General features: G+C 39.9%; 1 protein-coding gene across 12 annotated transcripts in view; it reads right to left on the reverse strand.

Moving 5' to 3' along the window:
• Window positions 1-2,382: 2,382 nt before the first annotated feature.
• The window catches only part of LOC126980954 (RNA-binding protein fusilli-like), a 111,279-nt gene continuing 93,779 nt past the window's right edge, over window positions 2,383-19,882 (reverse strand). For 10 of the 12 annotated variants that reach the window (XM_050831410.1, XM_050831411.1, XM_050831412.1 and 7 more), the window contains one exon: window positions 15,623-18,106. In XM_050831410.1, the coding sequence (XP_050687367.1) occupies window positions 17,177-18,106 (930 nt within the window). In that variant the 3' untranslated portion in view covers window positions 15,623-17,176. Of the gene's footprint in view, window positions 14,256-14,437; window positions 14,665-15,622; window positions 18,107-19,882 lie in introns of those variants that run through there. The other 2 variants (XM_050831414.1, XM_050831415.1) reach the window with 1 other exon arrangement.

Raw genomic sequence — 19,882 nt, forward strand, 5'->3', positions numbered from 1 at the left:
ATGGAATAAAAAATTTTCAATGAGTGCTTAAGTCTGAGAAGTAAATTAGGACTACTTAAATTTTAGCTAAAGGTACTAGGGTCTCCTTTATTGTGGAGAATGGTACCTTTCTCCAATGCATTTTTATGGAGTTGCTTTAAATGAGTCCACATCTCTATTTTTAAAGGGAAGTGATGCTTCCTCACCTTTTATTTTAAAGGACATTGAAGCTTTAATTTGGTAATCCTCACTCTGACTATGATAGGTCACGAGCGTAGCATGTATAGGGCAAGTCCTCACTGACTTTATTTTGTCATATATTGACTTTACCTCTATTCAGTTTAACCCTTACCCTGCCTTTTATTTTAAAGGAAGGGTGTAGCATAATTATTTTAGATCCTCACTCTGAATATGGTATTCAGAGTGTAGCATTTTGCAAGTGAAGAAGATTTATTTAGGAGGAGAGAGAGAATAGAAGCAGCTCGGGGAGGTAGAGGTCGCTGCATGCCTCTTCCAGATAGATTAGCCCCTGACCCTGTCACAGTAGCCAGACGTATGTGAAGCCACTAAGGCAAAACCGCTAACTGGGTGGTTACACCAGCTTTATCTGTATGTTCAAGTATTCATGAGGAGAGCAACTTCTACAAATCACTGAGATTGTCCCTGAGCATCCTTTTGAATCTCTCCGTGGCCTTCCTTTTGGGCCTTACGGACTGACTAGCTTCTTGTTCACTATTTAAGTTGGCCTCTGCATCCCCATTTTCTGTGCCCCTTATAGGATGAGTCACTGATAATTCAAAAAGTTAGTGTGAGATGTATTACCTAAGACATGGCAACATTGTACTGTACGGCGCCAGCTCGCGCCTCGCACCACTACCAACACAAAGGCAGTAATGGCCTCCCCTTTGTCATGCGAGGCTGTATCACTACTCCAGTAAACAAGGACAAGGAAGCTGGTGTTTCTTTGGACCTCTCACATGGCGCAGTGAGCAGGATCCTGCCGTGACACAATTGTAACCACCTAAGCAGCAGCGAGATGGCAGCCCAGAGGCCCAGACTCAGCACTCCTCGCGGTGGATGCCGGTGTGTGTACCATCAAAGCCCACCCACACAGCGAGCTCAGCAGCAGTTCCTGCAAGACATGGTGGTCGGGATTTCCAATTTAGTCAGCAGCACCAGGGCGCCAGGAAGATAGTTGGCCGCCCCTAGCAGTATTACATTATCTACCAGCTTTCGTTTTTTGAGGGTCTTATTTAGAAAGTTATTCAAGACTTGCCTTCACCGGTTATACTCCACAGGTTGCGGGGTTCCAAATTTATTTCCCTTGGAGCAAAACCTGGGTTCAATCTGAGCTGCAAGGGACAAACAACTGGGGCCAACTATCTGATGCAGTCATTTATAGTAATCACTGGCTCTGAGGTTAATGTCTGTGTTAGTTACAGAGTCAACTATTGAATTTCCCCCCAGAATAGTGACCACTACGTCAATATTTTGGTTGCCTAAGGCTTCAAGAACCTCCGGGTTGTTCAGAAAGTGAGGGTAGTCTTTGCCGGGATGAGCCGAGAATTGAAGTTCAAGAGATACCTCCTCCCCGCAGTCCAAGGTCAAGGTGGCTTGCCTCTCTGGCAGTCTTTGCAAATACTTGACGTAAGAGTGGCCCATTATCGCCACCCTCATAGCTCAGATTAAGTTGGAGGCCTGATCAAAAGGCAGCAATTTAAATTAATCTGAAAGGGAGGTGGCCTTTGTGCAGAGAGGTATGTGGGCTAAGAGAGGATGACTAGGAGTCAGTTAAGAGAGCAAGTAGATCGCCAGTAGAACGCCCCTTGCGGAACCCATACTGGCGATCAGATAGAAGGTTAGAAGTGGAAAGGTGCTTTTGAATCTTAAGGTTAAGAATTGATTCAAAGCTTTAGATAGACAGGAAAGTAAAGCTATAGGGCGGTAGTTTGAGGTATTGGATCGGTCACCCTTCTTAGCCACAGGCTGTACAAAGGCATACTTCCAGCAGGAAGGAAAGGTAGATGTTGATAGGCAAAGATGAAAGAGCAGCATGGGCCCAGCAAGAGTTATACATCATGGCAACCACTATAAATGAAAGCCTGTGCCACTAAAAATAATAACAATTTTTATAAATTTGGGCCCCAGATCCGTGCCGTTGTTTTGAATGTCGGATAAACCAGGTTCTACTCACACTCTGTACTGCCTGGGGGTTGGGATGGCATGCTCCCCCCTTCTCCTTTGTTTTACTTGCAACAGTAAACTATCAATCAATCATATATATATATATATATATATATATATATATATATATATATATATATATATATATATATACATGTATTGCAAAACTGTCAACTTTAATATTCAAAGGGTTATTCTCAATATAATTAAGTACACATGATAAATATGTTATGTATTGCACATAATGGGATTACAGCCTCTCTGAGGAAGCATTATGACACCTCCCTGTCTATGTCATCAGAAGGCCTGTGGTACTTAGAGTTTCACATAGAAGCAGAGCTCAGATATCTGCAGTATGACTACAGGTGGGATCATTACAAGAGGTGATTCTTCAAAATAAATGTTTATCACTTATGATACTCTAAGATTGGCCTACCTTCTTACTATAAGAAAAAATAATGACTACAAAGAAAAGGAAATATCTATCAGTCCACTGAAAATCAAAATACGTCATACAACATAGTTGCAATAAAATTAAGCTGACATCTATATAAAATCTACATAAAAATTCAGTCACCTTCAAAATTATGCATGTATTAGGAGAAAAACAAACAATAAACAAAATATTTGAGTCAAATATGATTCACATCCTTAGGATGTTGCATTGCTTTCAAAGGAAAGGACAGTTTTCCATATTAAAGAAATGGATGCATGAAAACTGACTTGGCAATATTTTATATACAAAGACAATTGGGAAAATTTTCCTATAATTAATGGAATGTGCACATGAAGCATGGAGTACAAACATCTTAAGAACTAAGTTATTTATAGTGTAAAAAGCCATGGAAATCAGGTAAAGGACTGTACATGATGCTTTTGGATGTAAAAAATAACAAGACAAAGAGAATTGAAGTCATTCAAAACTGTTATAACATAGGAGTAATGGAATCACTTCAAATTTCTTCAATTTTCTAAATATTTTACCAATAGGGAAGTAAAGAAAAAAAGAGAAATGACAGAGGAGAGACAGAACATACCCTAGCTGTTCCCAAAGCTGCAAAGAACCAAAGTAAATGATTGCATTAACCACTGCAAATGACTTGTTATTAAAGACTGAACTGAAAGGAGAGAACTCATGATGTGAGATGTGATACCAAGCAACAAATAACAGATTACCAATAATGATGAAATTACCCAAGTGCACCCAATGAAGATTAACAAAAGAAAGAAAAAAATATGACATTCATATGGCTGCAACAGATGTGCCGAGCCGGACTATTGTTGCTGTAATGCCTCTCCAATCATAGAGATCAAATGAGCTCCAAAATGGCAAGTTACCTCTATTAATAATGATCACATGAGCACCATAAAGGGTTCAGAATAAGTTTCTGGGTAAGTATAATTATATTAGACATTTCAGTTAACATTTTCTATCAAGCTTCCACATTAAGCTTCCACTTGGGATGCCTGTCAAGGATAAACCAATACTAATCCCTTGATCCCTTTATACCATGAAAGATGCCCACTATTAACCAAAGACTTTTAATTCCAAATCACAGATTTTAACCCAAGATAATAATTAGACTACTGAGCACCTGTCCCTGGTATTCCATAAGATGGCTCTTCACACTTTAAAATATCACAGATGATGTTCACAAGGTAATGCAACATTTGAACCAAAAAATTATAATATATATAATAAAATTCATACTTGGTTATTACATACTTTATCTTTGGAAACTGATGACTTATAAAAAAGTAGTAAGTTTGCATTTAATGATTATCATTCTCATTTAAACTGGCAAAATATATTATAGTAAATATAAATTTTCAGCCATATGCACCACTATATATCTAAGAGTTTAGTCAGATCTATCTAAGATAAAGATAAGAAATAATATTTGTAGAGATGCATGATACATATGCTATTTGGGAAACCGCTATTAATGGTTAAAAATACTTCTATTACATTGTAGGAATCTGATAAAATAATGTTGGCAAGCACAAAGAGATAGCGCCAGTGATTAACAATTTGTTTCAGAAAACCGATTTGAGATGTTATGACTGTGATCAACATACTAAGCACATGATCATGGCAACCTTTTTAAGAATATACATTAGAGATAGCACACTTGGTTTATGTACATGTGAAAATAGTGTGTGGATCAGTGACAGCAAATATTTTGCACCTGTGGTGCACATGGCTGCCTGAGCATTAAGTTGAGTAGTCTGAGCACCATTGCAGCTCACAACTCACGCTGTAACGACTAGGGTATGAAGAACAAGAAAATAAATATATTGCAGCACTTGAAATGCAACCAGCATATTCATAGTCCTTCATAAACAGGGGATCATGACTCAAAAAAGATACACACACACACACACACACACACACACACACACACATGGTTGTCTGACACCGTTCTGTGACAGTGTGTATTAGTGAACAGTGTCGGGGAACAATGGAAATTTCATCACCTCTTCGAGTACCTAGTATAGAACAAGGGTGCCTGGATTGGTAAATAAGTGGTCCTGTCTCCAAGGAAGGAGAAAGTGAGTAATAAAACTGCTATGCAGTGAATTGCAAAAATATAAACAGTGACTAAATCTGCAATGCTGGCTGGGTTCACCATTGTCTCCAAGGGGCCTCATGATAAGGAATTTAACTGAAGAAATTGATTTCTCTGAAGTAAAAGTGAGATTGAAAAAGGCTGAGGCAGAAGAGACAAAACAAAGCTAGAAATGAGAGGACTGAAAGAAGAGTGACAGACTGCAGTGACAAAAAGTATTAGAAAAATTGGGCTGGAGAAAAACAATCTGACTTGGAGGAAGAGAACACGGCACTCAGTGCACAAACTGAGTACCTTGATAAGGTTAATGAGAGTGGGGAGAAGGAAATTGAAAAACTGAAAATGAAAAGTGAAGTTAAGAAAAGAGCAAGGAGCAAGACAAGAAAATAATGAGGAAGTTCAGAACTTTGTGACTGGTGAAGTCACAGGAAACAAAAGAAACAAGAAAAAGACAGGATGACTTTTAAGAAGATATTTATAAAGAAGCAGGTGGAACAGAAGGATATCTTTGAAAAAAGAAGTGATTAAAGTAATTTAAACTAAAGATTTAATAGTCAGGGATGCTGCAGGAAAGAAAGAAAATAATATATGGAGTAAAATGCTAGATGATCCCATTGAAATAACAGAGATAAAGAAAAGACAATGATGAAGGAACAAAGATTGAAAAGAAGTGGTGAGAATGGAAAATATGTTGAAGGAGGGGTTTGGGTCACACAACAGAGATCACAAACAGTAATGTTTGTGGCAAGAACATTACAGAGTACATACAAGTATTTATAATAAGGAGCTTAAATCAAGAAGAGAGACAAAAGATGAAGATATTGAGGAAAGAAGTAAAAGAGAAAAATGAAGAAAGGCCAACAGAGGAAATGACATTCTGTAGAGTGAAGAAAAAAGTGCATAAAAAAGTATATAATGAATAGAAATTAAGAGAAGGATGTGCAAAGGAGCAGAGAAAGAAACAGATGAGTCGGAGATAATATATACCCATATATATGGGATACTACTAGGAAAATTAGAATTAAAAGACTACCTCAGAAATACAGCTGGAAATCATTTGCCTTGCAGAAGCAAGATTAGCTGAAGATATCACCTTTAAAACTGAAGAAAGTTTACTGTATGGAGAAAAGACAGGAAGGGTAAGAGGGGTGGAGGTGTTGTAGGCATGGTAAAGTTTGGAGGTGTTGTTGTTAGCAGCATGTGGCTGCAGTGCTCATCTCCTTACCATTGGCTATTGAGCCTGTTGTGGGTGAGAAGCCATTAACCAGGGACAGAGGGCCAGTGCAACATCCAGGTTACTATGGTTTACCTTCTCCTGGTTTCCCTAGGTACCCATTTACCGGCCATCCTGAATGGAAGGATGAGCAGCTGGGTGCTGGGATTCGTACCCAGGCCCACAGATTTGTTGTTAGCCATGCTAACCACTGCACCACAGAGATGCACCATGAAAACACAGAGGTATTATGATAATGATGAAATCTAAAATATAAGTGGTAAAGGTGAAACAGATGAAGGAGACAGCAGAAGTAATGAGTGGAGATAACAGGTAAAAGTGGAGAAAATAAAAATTGTGGTTGCATATGCCCCAACCAATGGACTAATTACTAGATGAAAGTTGAAAAAATACCCTGGAGAGTTTACAATGGATAATAATAAACAGCAACATTTTAATTAGTCAAGTAAAGTGGGTGGGTACCTCCATGGTGCAGTGGTTAGTGTCCCTAACTACAAATGTGTGGGCCTAGGTTTGAATCCTGGGCTGGACAGTCAGTGTGCAGTCCATCCAACTGTTCATCATTCCTTTCTGAATGGTTGATAATTGGGTACCTGGAGAAACCTGAGGAGGGTAAACTGTGGTAACCCAGATGTTACACTCAACCTGTGTTGAGTTTATGGGTTCTCTCCCACCACAGGCTCAAAAGGCCAATGGGAGAGAGATGAGCACCACTGCCACACACAGCTATAGCATATGCTCCCACCTTTATCTCTACCTTAGAGTGGGAGATGTTCAAAAGTGAGGGAGACAGAAATACTTGGGGACACAGATTACAGAGGATGACATTGAACAACATGATTTTGCAAGGGATGCCTAATAAAACAAGAGAGAGAGGAGGAAATGAACCATCAAGGTTGGACCTTAAATAAATGAAGAAAATATACGTCCCATGAGAAAGAGCGACAATATGATATTGGAAATTGAGGATCTTTTCACAATGCCAGGAGGTACACAGGCACAGGAAACACTTTGTCATCCCCAACTTTACAGACCTTGAAAAATTCCTTCATGAAACAAACTGGAGTAAAAGAAAATCAAGGGATGTATAGAAGTAATACCATTTTTTCCTAAAGAAATATGAACAAGCATTTACAGAATGTTAATATGTTCCATTGAATAAAGGGAGAAAAGAAAGTGGATTGGTATTATGTAAAGTGTGAAAAGGCATATGAGAGAAGGGATAAAGCATGGAAGGAAATGAGGAGAAAAATAACAAAGAAACAGAAACTATAAACTGACAAGAAATAATTATGTGAGGATAAGAAGAGTGGAAAACAAGAAACATGAAAAGAATACAGTCAACAAATGTAAGACATATCCTAAGCTATGCTATAAATATATAAACCAAAAATAGGGAATGAAGAAAGTGTTACCTGTTTGAAAGTTAACATAATATATGAAGACCTGAAATGAGAAATGAGTGAAATACTGACTGAACATTTCCAAAAAATTTAAAAGGAATCAGATTTAGAATACCATCAAAGAGAAATATGGCAGAGATGGGGTAAATCAAAGGGAATAGAGAAAAGACACAGGAGATAATGAACAGCCAAGAGGGAAGGAAGGCAACAGGACCAGAGCATATTATAAAAGAGTGTAGACAATAGCTGATTGGATTAGTATATGATATAATTGAATTTTCACTGAAAACAGGGAAAGTCTCAAGATAGATGAAGAGAGTAAATATGATTCCAATTATAAACCAGTTTCTTTGACAAGCTGTATACATACAATGTAAAATATGTGAGGGGGCAACAAAAAAATAATGAATGAAATATTTAGGCAATTTGGTTTTAGAAGGGGGCAATCGTGGCAATCTTGTGATAGAAATACTAAAAGTCACTGGAGGTTTGAAAGGAAAAAAAACAGATAAATGACTATTTGGAAGGAAGAGAAATGAAGAAATGAGTGAAAGAGATGACAAAGAGAAATAAAGTGACTAGTGGAGTGCCACAGGGCTCAGTGTTAGCACCAACTATGTTTCTTATTTATATAAATGACGTGGCAGGAGTGAACAGTTACACATGTCTGTTTGCAGGTGATGCAAAATGAATGAGGAAAACAATAAATAGAGACTTTGAGAAGTTGCAAAAGAACATTAACTAGATATATGAATAGAGTTAAACATGAAAAATGAAATTTAATGCAAATAAAGTTATGTACTGGAAATGGGGAAGAGTGAAATGACACCTACATGCACTTACAAAATAGGAAATAATATGATATGAGAAAAAGAGGAAAAAGACCTGGGAATGGTCATTCAGGATGATTGGTCACCAATGAAGCATATAAAAAATATAGTTGGAGATACATACAATATGCTAAAGAATATAAAAAATGCATTTCACTTCAAGATATGATGAAAAAAATAAGCACAGTGATCAGACCAAAACTAAAATATGCAGGAGTCATAGGGTCCCCTCACAAAAAATAACATGTGAAGAAGTTGGAAAAAATACAAAGAATAGCCATTAAGATGGTACTAGAAATTGGAGACATAAATCAAGAAGAAAGATTAAAAGAAATATAGCTGAAAACACTGGCACTAAAAAGAGAGGAGACCTGGTTACAATATAAAATTAGGATTGACTTAGAATAATCAGATAATACAGATCTATTATTGAAAAGGGGAAGTAAAGTCAGGGAGTTCAAACAATACAAGAAAAAACTGCGGAAGGAAACATATCTTAACGACACAAAAAAGTACATATTTTCCAAAAGAAATAGAAATACTTGGGATGAGAAGATGTGTGTGGCAATCTAAGGAAAACCGGGAAAAAACAGATATGGAGACAGGCCCACACGAGCAACTCAGGCCCTGTATACTACAACTAGACAAATACAAATAAGTAAATACACACACTAACTAGATCCCTAGTTTTTGGTATGACCACTGCATACAGTCATTTGCTAAACTATTTCAAGCTAATGCAACTACAGTAAAACCCCTTTGAGTATGAATTAGGGATGAGAAGGCACAAAAAAATGATTTACAAAAAAGAAAATTTTTAGCAGCTTGAAAAAATTGGGAAAAAATTACTCAAGTTGGCCACGTCCTATTTATCGGAGATCCAAAATAAGTAAATTGGCATGCTACCATGGAAGTGATGTGTGTGTAATTCACCTTGACCTGATCACAAGTTGGATTCAACATCACCTGCAAGTACTCTCCCAACTCGAGCAAACTCATTAAAGTCAGTCCCTGGGTACTGCTGGAACCTTCGCACACTACACACCCCATCTCCCTTGTTCAAAAGGGGACAGTAACCACTCCTTATCAGCAAAAATATCCCAGTCTGAGTGAAGCTCAAACCTCTGCTTGCTAGACCTGAGTCTGGCAGTGCAGAGCTTTAACCACTGAGCTGCAAGAGTGATGCATGTGTGTGTGTGTGTGTGTGTGTGTGTGTGTGTGTGTGTGTGTGTGTGTATATATAATTTCCATGGTCTAATCATGCTGTGAACTTGCAATCTCCAGCCAGTGCCTCCCCAGGTGAGCACTGGAACTCCGATGATTGATCTTTGGGACTGTCTGAAACCTCACACCTTTGTGTAATTCACCACAGTCTGATTATATATTGGACCCACAATCACCTGCAAGTACCCTCCTGACAAGAGCAAGCTCATTAATAGTCGATCTCTGGGTACTGCCAGGACCTCTACACACCACACACCACATCCTCCTTGCTCAAGGAGGGACAGTAATGCTCCTTGTCAGTGAAAAAATCCAGGCCTGAGAATGGCTTGAACCTCCACCTGTTAGGCTGTGAAGCCTGGCAGAGCAGAGCTCTTAACCACTGAGCTATGGAACAATGTGTGTGTGTGTGTGTGTGTGTGTGTGTGTGTGTGTGTAATTAACCATGGTCTGACCACATGATACTCATGATTGCCAGCCAGTACTCTCCCCGAGTGAGCTTGGAGCTAAGAGGTGACAGATCTCTGGGTACAGCTGAAACCTCACACCCATGCACACCTGAGAAGTGGGACAGAATCCTCGACTGACAACGTGTGCCCATTCACTAATGGGTGGACAGGGGCAACAGATTAAAGGAAACTTTTCATCAGTTGCCGTTCCATCCGGGAATCGAATCCAGGATCGCTTGGTTGTGAGGAGAGCACACTAAACACTGTACAAAAAAAGTCCTGTGTGTGTGTGTGTGTGTGTGTGTGTATTTAATTCAACCATGGCTGGACTTGTCATCAGCAGCAAGTATTCCCTCGATTAGAGTAAGGCTTATTAGTTGATTTTTGAATACTGATGGGACCTTCACACACCCTATCCCCCTTGCTCAAGGGGGGACAGTAACCTGGACTCCTTGTCAGTGGAAAAATCCCAGCCTGAGTGGGGCTTGAACCTCAGCCTGCCAGGCTGTGAAGCCTGGCAGCACAGAGCTCTACCACTGAGCTACCAGGGCTACGTGTGCATGCGTATGTGTGTGTGTGTGTGTGTGTGTGTGTGTGTGTGTGTGTGTGTGTGTGTTTCAGGAAGTAGTCACTTTTCCCAGTCCTACTACTACCACATGATAAATTCACCCTTAGTCAGTCGTTATCGTCAATATAGTGCAGTTTTCAAGTGCTTCAAGTGAAGAGTGTGTGTCATTCTGTTTGTTCAATAAATGCTGGACAGTAATATTGGCTCTCTAGCTTACCAAAAGGACCTCCTTATATTTGATTTATCCCTTTTATATGCGAAAATAATCATGATATTTTTACAGGAAAGGAGGTGCCTTATAAATCTGCAGTTTGGTCATTTGGCAATGCCTTCACCCCAATTATACTGATTTTAAGAGGTTTTGCTGTACATATAACTATTAAAACCATAGAAAAGCAAAAAATAACAAAAAAATTTACTGAAGCCTAAGAAAATGGTCTGCAGCTGACAAGTTCACTTATTTCCAATACAGACAAATATCAAAACACTACACCAAACTGGACAATAACAACAAATTTAGCTATTTGGTGTCATTCTTTCCACTGAAAAATTATTAAACATATAACCGCAGATGATGCAAATTTACTTTTCCAGTTCAGCCAATTCCATTGAATTAGTACTAGTTAAAGGAACTGGCTTTGTGTGTATGTGTGTGTGTGTGTGTGTGTGTGTGTGTGTGTGGCAGCGCAGCGCTCTAACCAGTTGCGCCACAGAGTGGTGTTTGTGTGTGTGTGTGTGTGTGTGTGTCATATACCGTGGTCTGATCACTGGTTGGACTCATGATCTCCAGTCAGTACCCTCCCTGAATGAGCTTGGAGCTTAAGTGACAGGTCTCAGGAACAGCAGGAACCACACATCACACCCACACACACCTGGGAGACAGGACACAACCCATGACTGAAACTGACACCCAGTCAGTACCCTTTAGCTGGGGTGGGTAGAAAGGTAAGTAGTATAGGAGACTGCCCATCTGTCTATAATCTGCCTGGGAATTGAACTCGGGACCTCTCAGTTCTGAGGTTAGATTGCAAACCACTGCACTACCTGTGTGTGGGGGGGGGGGGCTGTATGGTGTGTGTGTGTGTGTGTGTGTGTGTGTGTGTGTGTGTGTGTGTGATTCACCACCCTGACCTGATCACATGCTGGACTCGGCTTCTTCAGCAGATATATACCCTCCCAATCAGAGCAAGCTTATTAAAGTTGCTCTCTGGGTGCTGTCAGAACTTCACACACCACACACCCCATCCCCTTTCTTAAGGGGGGGCAGTACCCACTCTGTCGGCAGAAAAATCTCAGCTTGAGCAGGGCTCAAACCTCAGCCTGCCAGGACTGAGCCTGACAGGGCAGACCCTTAGTCTACTGAACTATCAGAACAGTTGTGTAATTCACCGTGGCATGATCACGTGTTGAACTCGTAATCGCCAGCAGGAACCCTCCCGGCATCGTCGATCTCTGGGTACTGCCAGGACCTCACACATCACACACCCCATCCCCCTTGCTCAAGGGGGGACAGTAACCACTTCTAGTCAATGGAAAGAATCCGGCCTGAGCAGGCTCGAACTGCCGCCCTGTCAGAGAGTGAAGCCTGGCAGCGCAGCGCTCTAACCAGTTGTGCCACAGAGTGGTGTGTGCGTGTGTGTGTGTGTGTGTGTGTGTGTGTGTGTGTGTGTGTAATTCACCGACAGCCTGATGATGAGCTGGTCTCTCAATCGGCAGCAAGTATCCTCCTGACCTGAGCAAGCTCCTTATAGTCAATCTCTGGGTACTGCCAGGACCTTCACACACCACACATCCCATCCACCTTGCTCAAGGGGGGACAGTAACTACCCCTCTGCCAGTGGAAAAATTCGCGTGAGCAGGGCTTGATCCTCTGCCTGCCAGACCATGGAACCTGGCAGCGCAGCGCACTGAGTTACCAGGGCATATATATGTGTGTGTGTGTGTGTGTGTGTGTGTGTGTGTGTGTGTGTGTATTTCACCATGGCCTGATCACAAGTTGGACTCGCAATCACCAGCAAGTACCCTCCTGATTATAGCAACTGCAAGGCTCATTAGTCAATCTTTGGGTACAGCCAAGACCTCCCACACCACACCCCCATCCCCCTTGCTCAAGGGGGGACAGTAACCACTCCTTAGTCAGTAGTAAAACCCAGCCTGAGCAGGGCTTGAACCGTTGCCTGTCAGGCCGTGAAGCCTGGCAGTGCAGCGCTTTACCGACGGAGCTGTCAGAGAAGTGTGTGTGTGTGTGTGTGTGTGTGTGTATTTACCTAGTTGTAGTTTTACAGGGCTGGGACTTTTTTTTTTTTTTTTTTGAGTGTGTGTGTGTGGAGGGGCTGTGTGTGTGTGTGTGTGTGTGTGTGTGTGTGGAGGGGCTGTGTGTGTGTGTGTGTCTGTGTGTGTGTGTGTGTGTGTGTGTCTGGGTGGGTGTGCCTGTGTGTGTGTGTGTGTGTGTGTGTGTGTGTGTGTGTGTGTGTTTAGCAAGTATGTGAATGTGTAAATGTATCTTTAAGTATTAAATTATCTTAAGTTCTAATGTAGCCTACTCTTCAAGTTACATAATCATGACATATGACCTACCTAACATCTCTACGTCTGCATATCAACTGAATAACTTTATATATGTTTTGGACTACCTCATATACATGCAATTTGGGCTACTTAGCTGTGAATATACCTGCTTCATACAGATTTAGCATGTCCAATTTAGACACTCTTAAGTTAAAATATATTTTGCTATAATTCACTTGGTTCATCTTCTAATAAGGAGTGTGTATCACTTATTTGAGATTTTAAATTCATACATTCATATATTCTGTATTGTAAACTTGTAGAACACATTATTCAGATAAAAAAAATACAGATTATGACAGCACATGGCAGTACTGCCATTGTTGTTTTTTCAATTAGGAATGCTGGTACATATAACTTTAATAGGACACAAATGATCCACATTTGTTTGTTTGTATAAAATTAACGATAGGAAACTTAAAATCTAGATAAAGAGTAGCATTTGTGTGAATGCTACATTACTTACTGTCAACTGAAATGTCCACAAGTAAGAATGACAGTGTTTTCATAAAACTTACTTAAAATAGCTATTGGAAGACTTTGTGATACTTGTTGTCACACGAGTTGCAGCTAACAGAGGCTTCAGCAACAAGCTCCTTAAACTAAGGACAAAAATTAACTCATATTTAGGAAGCAAATTATAATCAAAATTCATAACAATTATAAACATCTAAATAAATGATAAATAAAAAATACTGTACTAACCCTATGGGGCTTGCAATATTTAAGTTGGGAATGATGGTAGTACTTAAAAACTTAGGTGCTTTATAATCTCCAGTGGGGATACATACGGTAGCTTAAATTCATCACAGTACTCATCACTTTATTCTAATGTATTAAATATTTATGTACACAGGAAAAATACACTCATATTCTATGGTGATTCTTAATGCTGAATGTCTTGAATAGATCTATGATCAAGCCCTGGACAAAAATGAAGTTTGATTGGTGAAATTCCCCCGTCTTCCAATTCTGGAACACTGTAATTATCAAGGAGGCTCTGTTCCATTTTCAACAATGGAGTGAAGTCACACTACTTAGCTTTACACTGCATCTGATTGTTAGTGCAATACAATCTGACAATTAATTTATGCATTCTATAACTTTTCTCTTGCATAGAATCACATTTCATTACTTTTTGTATTTTCATTCTAACCTTCCTCCTAGTGGCTTATATTGTAGCAACCGCTTCAGCATTGTGCCTAGGGGGATCTCCATTTGCTTGAATTGTCAGACATTCTTGTGTTATCTGTTGAAAAGATGCACACAGAATATTTCAAAAATTACCATGATCACAAGTTTCAGATTATTATTATTCCAGAGTGTAAATAAGAAACATAAATGATGTATCTTACAAATAGATAGTTACTTTGCAAAGGCATGACAAATTGTTTACAAGGCATGAGCCACAAGCTATTGGTAGATACTCACAATGGTGTGATGAGGTGGTGTGGCAGGAGTTGCCATATGTGGTGGGGACCCGTAGTATGGGGAACTTGGAGAAACAGGCGGTGATGGATATGGCCAGTAAAACATAGTTGGATAGGCCATTCCTGGATATGCTGGTAGGCGGGGAGTAACAGCTCCAACGGCATTCAAAACTGGGGGTGCAGGACCCAGAGGAAATGCTCCGAAGGGAGGTGTGAGCACAGTGCCTCCTGTAGGGGGAATGGGGTCAAGTGTGGTCCTAGGTCACACCAGTAATTCTATCTGCCTTAATAATTAAAACAGATGATAGTATAACTTTGTCACAGAGTACTTAGTACCTAATCCATGTACTATCTCAAGAAAGCAAAATTTACTGATTGTCTCAAAACTTGCACAAACTTTTCTTACAATAACAAAATTTTATACTATCACTGTTCATCTTCAATCCATCCATCCATCAATCAGTCATACACAACCTTTGGGTAATAGTAATTTTTCAATAAATGTGATAATTAGCTTGCTTTGAATGACGAGTTTCCTCAAAATGGTATGGGTGAAGAACATTTACTGGAAAGAAAGAGAGTTGCTGTATATGCAAATAGATGACTCACTAAGGGAAACTATCAGTAAACAATTATTCGCATTACACTTTAATATTGACCATAAAATAATTACTCAGAATCAGAAAACAATAGATTAGTGTATCAGCTGAATAAAGGGAGGCACATACATTGCAATAGATCTTTTCAAATCTTCAATAAAAGGTCCCATGATTTTCATCATAAGATCACTCACAATGTTAACAGCCTGCCTTTACCACAAATAAGCTTCAGAGTAACACTACTGCCGCCACATAACCACATGCACCCCAACAAACCACCACACCACAGCATAACCAACCCACACCAGACTAGTCATGCACCACCCAAAATTTCAACCTAAAATTCTTGCACCAAAGCCATAACCATAAATAAGCACAACTTTTAGCCAGTAGCAAAACTACAGTGAATCACAGCTAAAGGATATTAAGAAAACTAGAATGCAGCCTGCAACCACAAAAGGTGTAAAGCTCTTGCCTACCTTGTTACCTTAATCAGCCAGGCCCACGAGACTCATATGAGAGATTGGCTTTGTTTGATATAGAAGATGAGAGATGACCCATACACCGGAACCAGAAAACCACTGGGAATATCTTAACAGATTTTATTGGTCTCAGCAAAGTAATATTGGCGAACACACCAAAGTCCAGGTAAGTCAAACTATTATCTGGAACATTTTCTGGGCTGACTAAAGTCAGATATCACACTTAGAATAAGATTCTGGCAGATACCAGATAGAAATGAAGTCATATAAGCCGTGAAAATGTTCAAAAACTGAACTAAATGTAAAGCTATAACAATAAGGAAACTACTGAATGTACACACAAAATAACAATAGTGCAAATATCACACTTAAAGGAATGTATTACAGAAGTGTTAGAGGACCAAACTTGCCCCCCCAAATCTGGCCCCTTGCCAGTCTGGCAGAAGAGCACACGACTGCAGAGATTTCACACTCAAGTCAGCACAATATATATATTTAAAAATACTTATTAATATGCCAAATCAAATTAAACAGCTTCTTTAAATGTCACTGGCATTAAATACCAGGACTAAAAGGCATTACTGATTAGATTACTGGAGAAAGATATAACTTGAAGTGTGATGCTCTGTGTTCAGCACCTGTGTCCTCCCAGGACCCATTGTGGGGCCCACAGCACATCCCCACAAGGGTAGACTGATGACCACCACACCATCACCAATGTCACACTGCTAGCCAACTATTTGCTTTGGTGTACACGGTTATCCTTATCTAAGTTCTTATTAGCATATTATTACACAAATGTATAGCTTAAATCTAAAAATCACTAACCCTATATTGAATGCTCATTAAATCATGAGCAGAATTGGTTGGAGTAAGGTATGAACCTAAACAATGAGAATACACATATAGCCGTGTACACAATAGCCAACTTTCACCTCACCCACACTCATACACACCCACATACTAACAAAGATAGATTTTAGAGTGAACTGTTACTAGAATAACAGTACAGTTTCAAACTGAGCTTCAATTATTTTTAACCAATGTATTTCAATTCTTTATAGTCATATTAAATAAATCAAAAGTATCAATAAACAACATATACATCCTTCAAATCTCAGCCAGCTCAGTTGAAACATTGTCTAATATCCATCAGACAGACACTGGAAATAAAATTAGGCTCATCCACTGTCAGCTGAACACTCAAAGCAACCACACACTATTGGCCAGCAGTGCTCATATTTTCACCAAACCAAGTGCAGCACATCAGATAATAGCAGATTGCACAAAGAACTGCTGCATCACACACACACACACACACACACACACACACACACATGAATGTGCACACAGCTGTGAATACACATGTGCATATACATGTGCATGCGCATGTACGCACACACACACACATACACACACACACACACACACACAACCATTTTAATTCCAAGGGATGGGGGTAAGATGCAGTGAACAGCTCAGTAACTTGCATAACTACTAACACTACTATCTGATGAAAGTTACCAGACCCTGCCCAGAGACTACCAGGATTAACTGCTTTGACCCATCTGTGCTCTCATCCCTCTTGCCTTTTGCCAAATACTATATACAAGTGTGTGTTATGCAGCAAAAAAAAAAAAAAAAAAAAAAAAAAAAGTATTACATGGTAGGGAACATTTGTGGTGGAGGGTAAAGAGGATGTATAATGGAATGATTTACTAATGGAGTCCTTTTGAGGGCTCCCATGCCAGCAGCACCTGGATCCCCAGGAAAAGCCTGTTCAAAGCTACGTTTTTGAGTGGTTGGTAGTCTAGGTCCTTGCAGAGAGGGAGCTGCAGTATAAGGCATTGGCAAAAGAGGAGGACCCAATGGGGGCTTCTGAACAGTGTGAGTCCCCTGTCCATCTCTGCTCTGAGCAGATGATACAGGAACCAAAGTCACCTGGGGATGTAGTCCACCAGCCAAAGATGTGCGTGGGTTAGAAAAAAAGATGACTGGGTTGTTTGCACCACCAACTTGAGAAGCAACTGAAATGTCTCCATAGTGCCCTACAAATGCAGGAGGTACTGACATAGTGGGTTTTACTGATGAAAGAAGCGTTTGTGGTGCTTGGGAGGAGTGAGGCAACTCAATGGGAGGAAGGGCAAGAGGTGGTCTGGGAGGGGGGGGACCCATTGGGGGAGGAAGGAGTAAGGGTGTGTCTGTTTGTTTGAGTGGACTTGGAGGCATACCTGGAAGCAAATGGCTATGAGGTGGAGGGGGAAATGGGTGAGCTAAGCCAGGAAAGGGAGGAGGACCTGGGGGGCGGGGAGCACCTGGGGGATGAGGCAAACCCTGTGGGTGATGCAATCCCCCTGGAAGACCGGTGGAGGTACTGTCCCACACCAACATACCCGGGGACACGATGGGTCGCTGGGCAGGAAGGCCTCCAGTCAGCACCATGTTCATATCTTCTCCTGAACACTGAAAAACCTCAATGTATCGTTGCTTTTTGCCAAAGACCATGTAGCGATGATGTCTTTGCTGAGAGGCAAGGTAGGCAGAGTGTTCACTGTCCATTTGGATAAATGCTTCACCACTTGGTTGACCCTGATGAAATGGAAAGGTTCAGATCAAAACTTAAGCTGTACTAATTATACATCACAAATATGAAATTGTGAAATTTAAACATTTAAAAAGAATCTCTCTCTCTCTCTCTCTCTCTCTCTCTCTCTCTCTCTCTCTCTCTCTCTCAGATTTAAATGTCACTTGTTTGAAATTAGAAAGGCAATAGAAATTTTCATGGACTCGATTTCTGACAATAGCTCATCTATGACTCAGTTGGTTTGCTGTCATGACTTCAATTCTGAAGGCTCAGGTTTGATTCCTGGCACCTATAGTGGTGTAAATTTAGAGATTTTTCACTGCATTGTTGCAGTTTCTCTTATATATATAATCACTGTATATGCCATTGTGGATTGATTAAAAGCTGATTTAATCATTCTTCTTCTTGTGTATAAAAGATGGAGACGCAGCTCACAAGCTGCACCTGAGCCTTTGAACTCCTGCTAATCTCGATCTTTATATTTCTGCCTGGAATTGTACCAAATTTGTTTTTCAACTCACCCAAAATTCTTTAATCAAGAGAAAATGTCAAAACCTCGCTTTCTCTAATTCTTCCAGAGACTTCTGGTATCCAGCCAAAACTATCTCCAACAATTCTATACCATCTTTCTCACCTCTCCTCAGCTCTGATGACATCACATTTTTTTTCAAAATGTTCAAAGAGTGAAATGTCTACCCAATTTAATTTCATCCATTAGCTACTGTAGAACCTATTTCTGCAGTAAAACTGCATGCACAACCATTTTTTTACAGATATGTAGCCTGGATCCTGGACTAACATTATTGGAACATTCGTGTGTTGACCTACCACACAACATGGGGCGACCATACCCATCCGAAAGAGAAACGAAATGTAAGAAATATATTCATTATATTAAAAACACTTATGAATAATCAATAAATATGCTATTATTCTACTTCTGTTATTATTTCACTTCTCTTTTTCAATCAGTAACTCTGTAATCACAACAAGTACAAGATTTTAAAGCAAAATGCGTGGTCGCGCGTGTATTGCAGTGAGTAAGAAGTCGATTATAACTACAGTATAGTAATGTAGTTTATTATGATTAAGATGAATGAGATCACTACCTTTGGATGAATTCTTCTTCTGTGAGGCACGTCATTTGGGTCACTGCGATCCCGTAAAACTGTGTGGGGTAATCTAATTCGTCAAATTTCTTCAATTTGCTCATCATCAAGCTCTTGTATGAGATGAATGACGCCACTAAAACGTTCGAAGGCCTGAAATATGTACTGGTAATACGTACATGATAATCGAGTATACTTATACATGTGCCTACTTGTAATATATAATAACTGAAATGATGCATTCAGTCCTTGATATACAGACTACTTCATACAGTCTTTTCTTTTCTTTCTACTCAAAGATTTATACAGCTGAAAATCAGTAATGTCGATCTAGTAAAATTCTAGTTTAATGCCACACTTGGGCAAATCATTTGTAGGTCAGCAGCAGGGAATTGGGTAATTGGATATTTTACTTTATTTTCCGTCTCACAGCGGTACTTCTCACACTTCTCATTGGTTAAATGTCATTATTCTATGCATTTTGAACCCCATATAAAGGCCTATGCGTCACAAATTGCTAGAAACGGCGCTAGCGATTTAAAAAAAGTTAGTGGGCCTCGGGGCGCCTTGTGGGAGAACGTAACGTGTTGACATTTCACAGGTAGCTGACTCATAATTAGGTCAGGTTTTCCCATGCTGTATTTCATGCTAAAACAGCACTGTAGTCGGATG

This window comes from Eriocheir sinensis, chromosome 46 (assembly GCF_024679095.1).
Source record: "Eriocheir sinensis breed Jianghai 21 chromosome 46, ASM2467909v1, whole genome shotgun sequence".
Taxonomy (NCBI): domain Eukaryota; kingdom Metazoa; phylum Arthropoda; class Malacostraca; order Decapoda; family Varunidae; genus Eriocheir; species Eriocheir sinensis.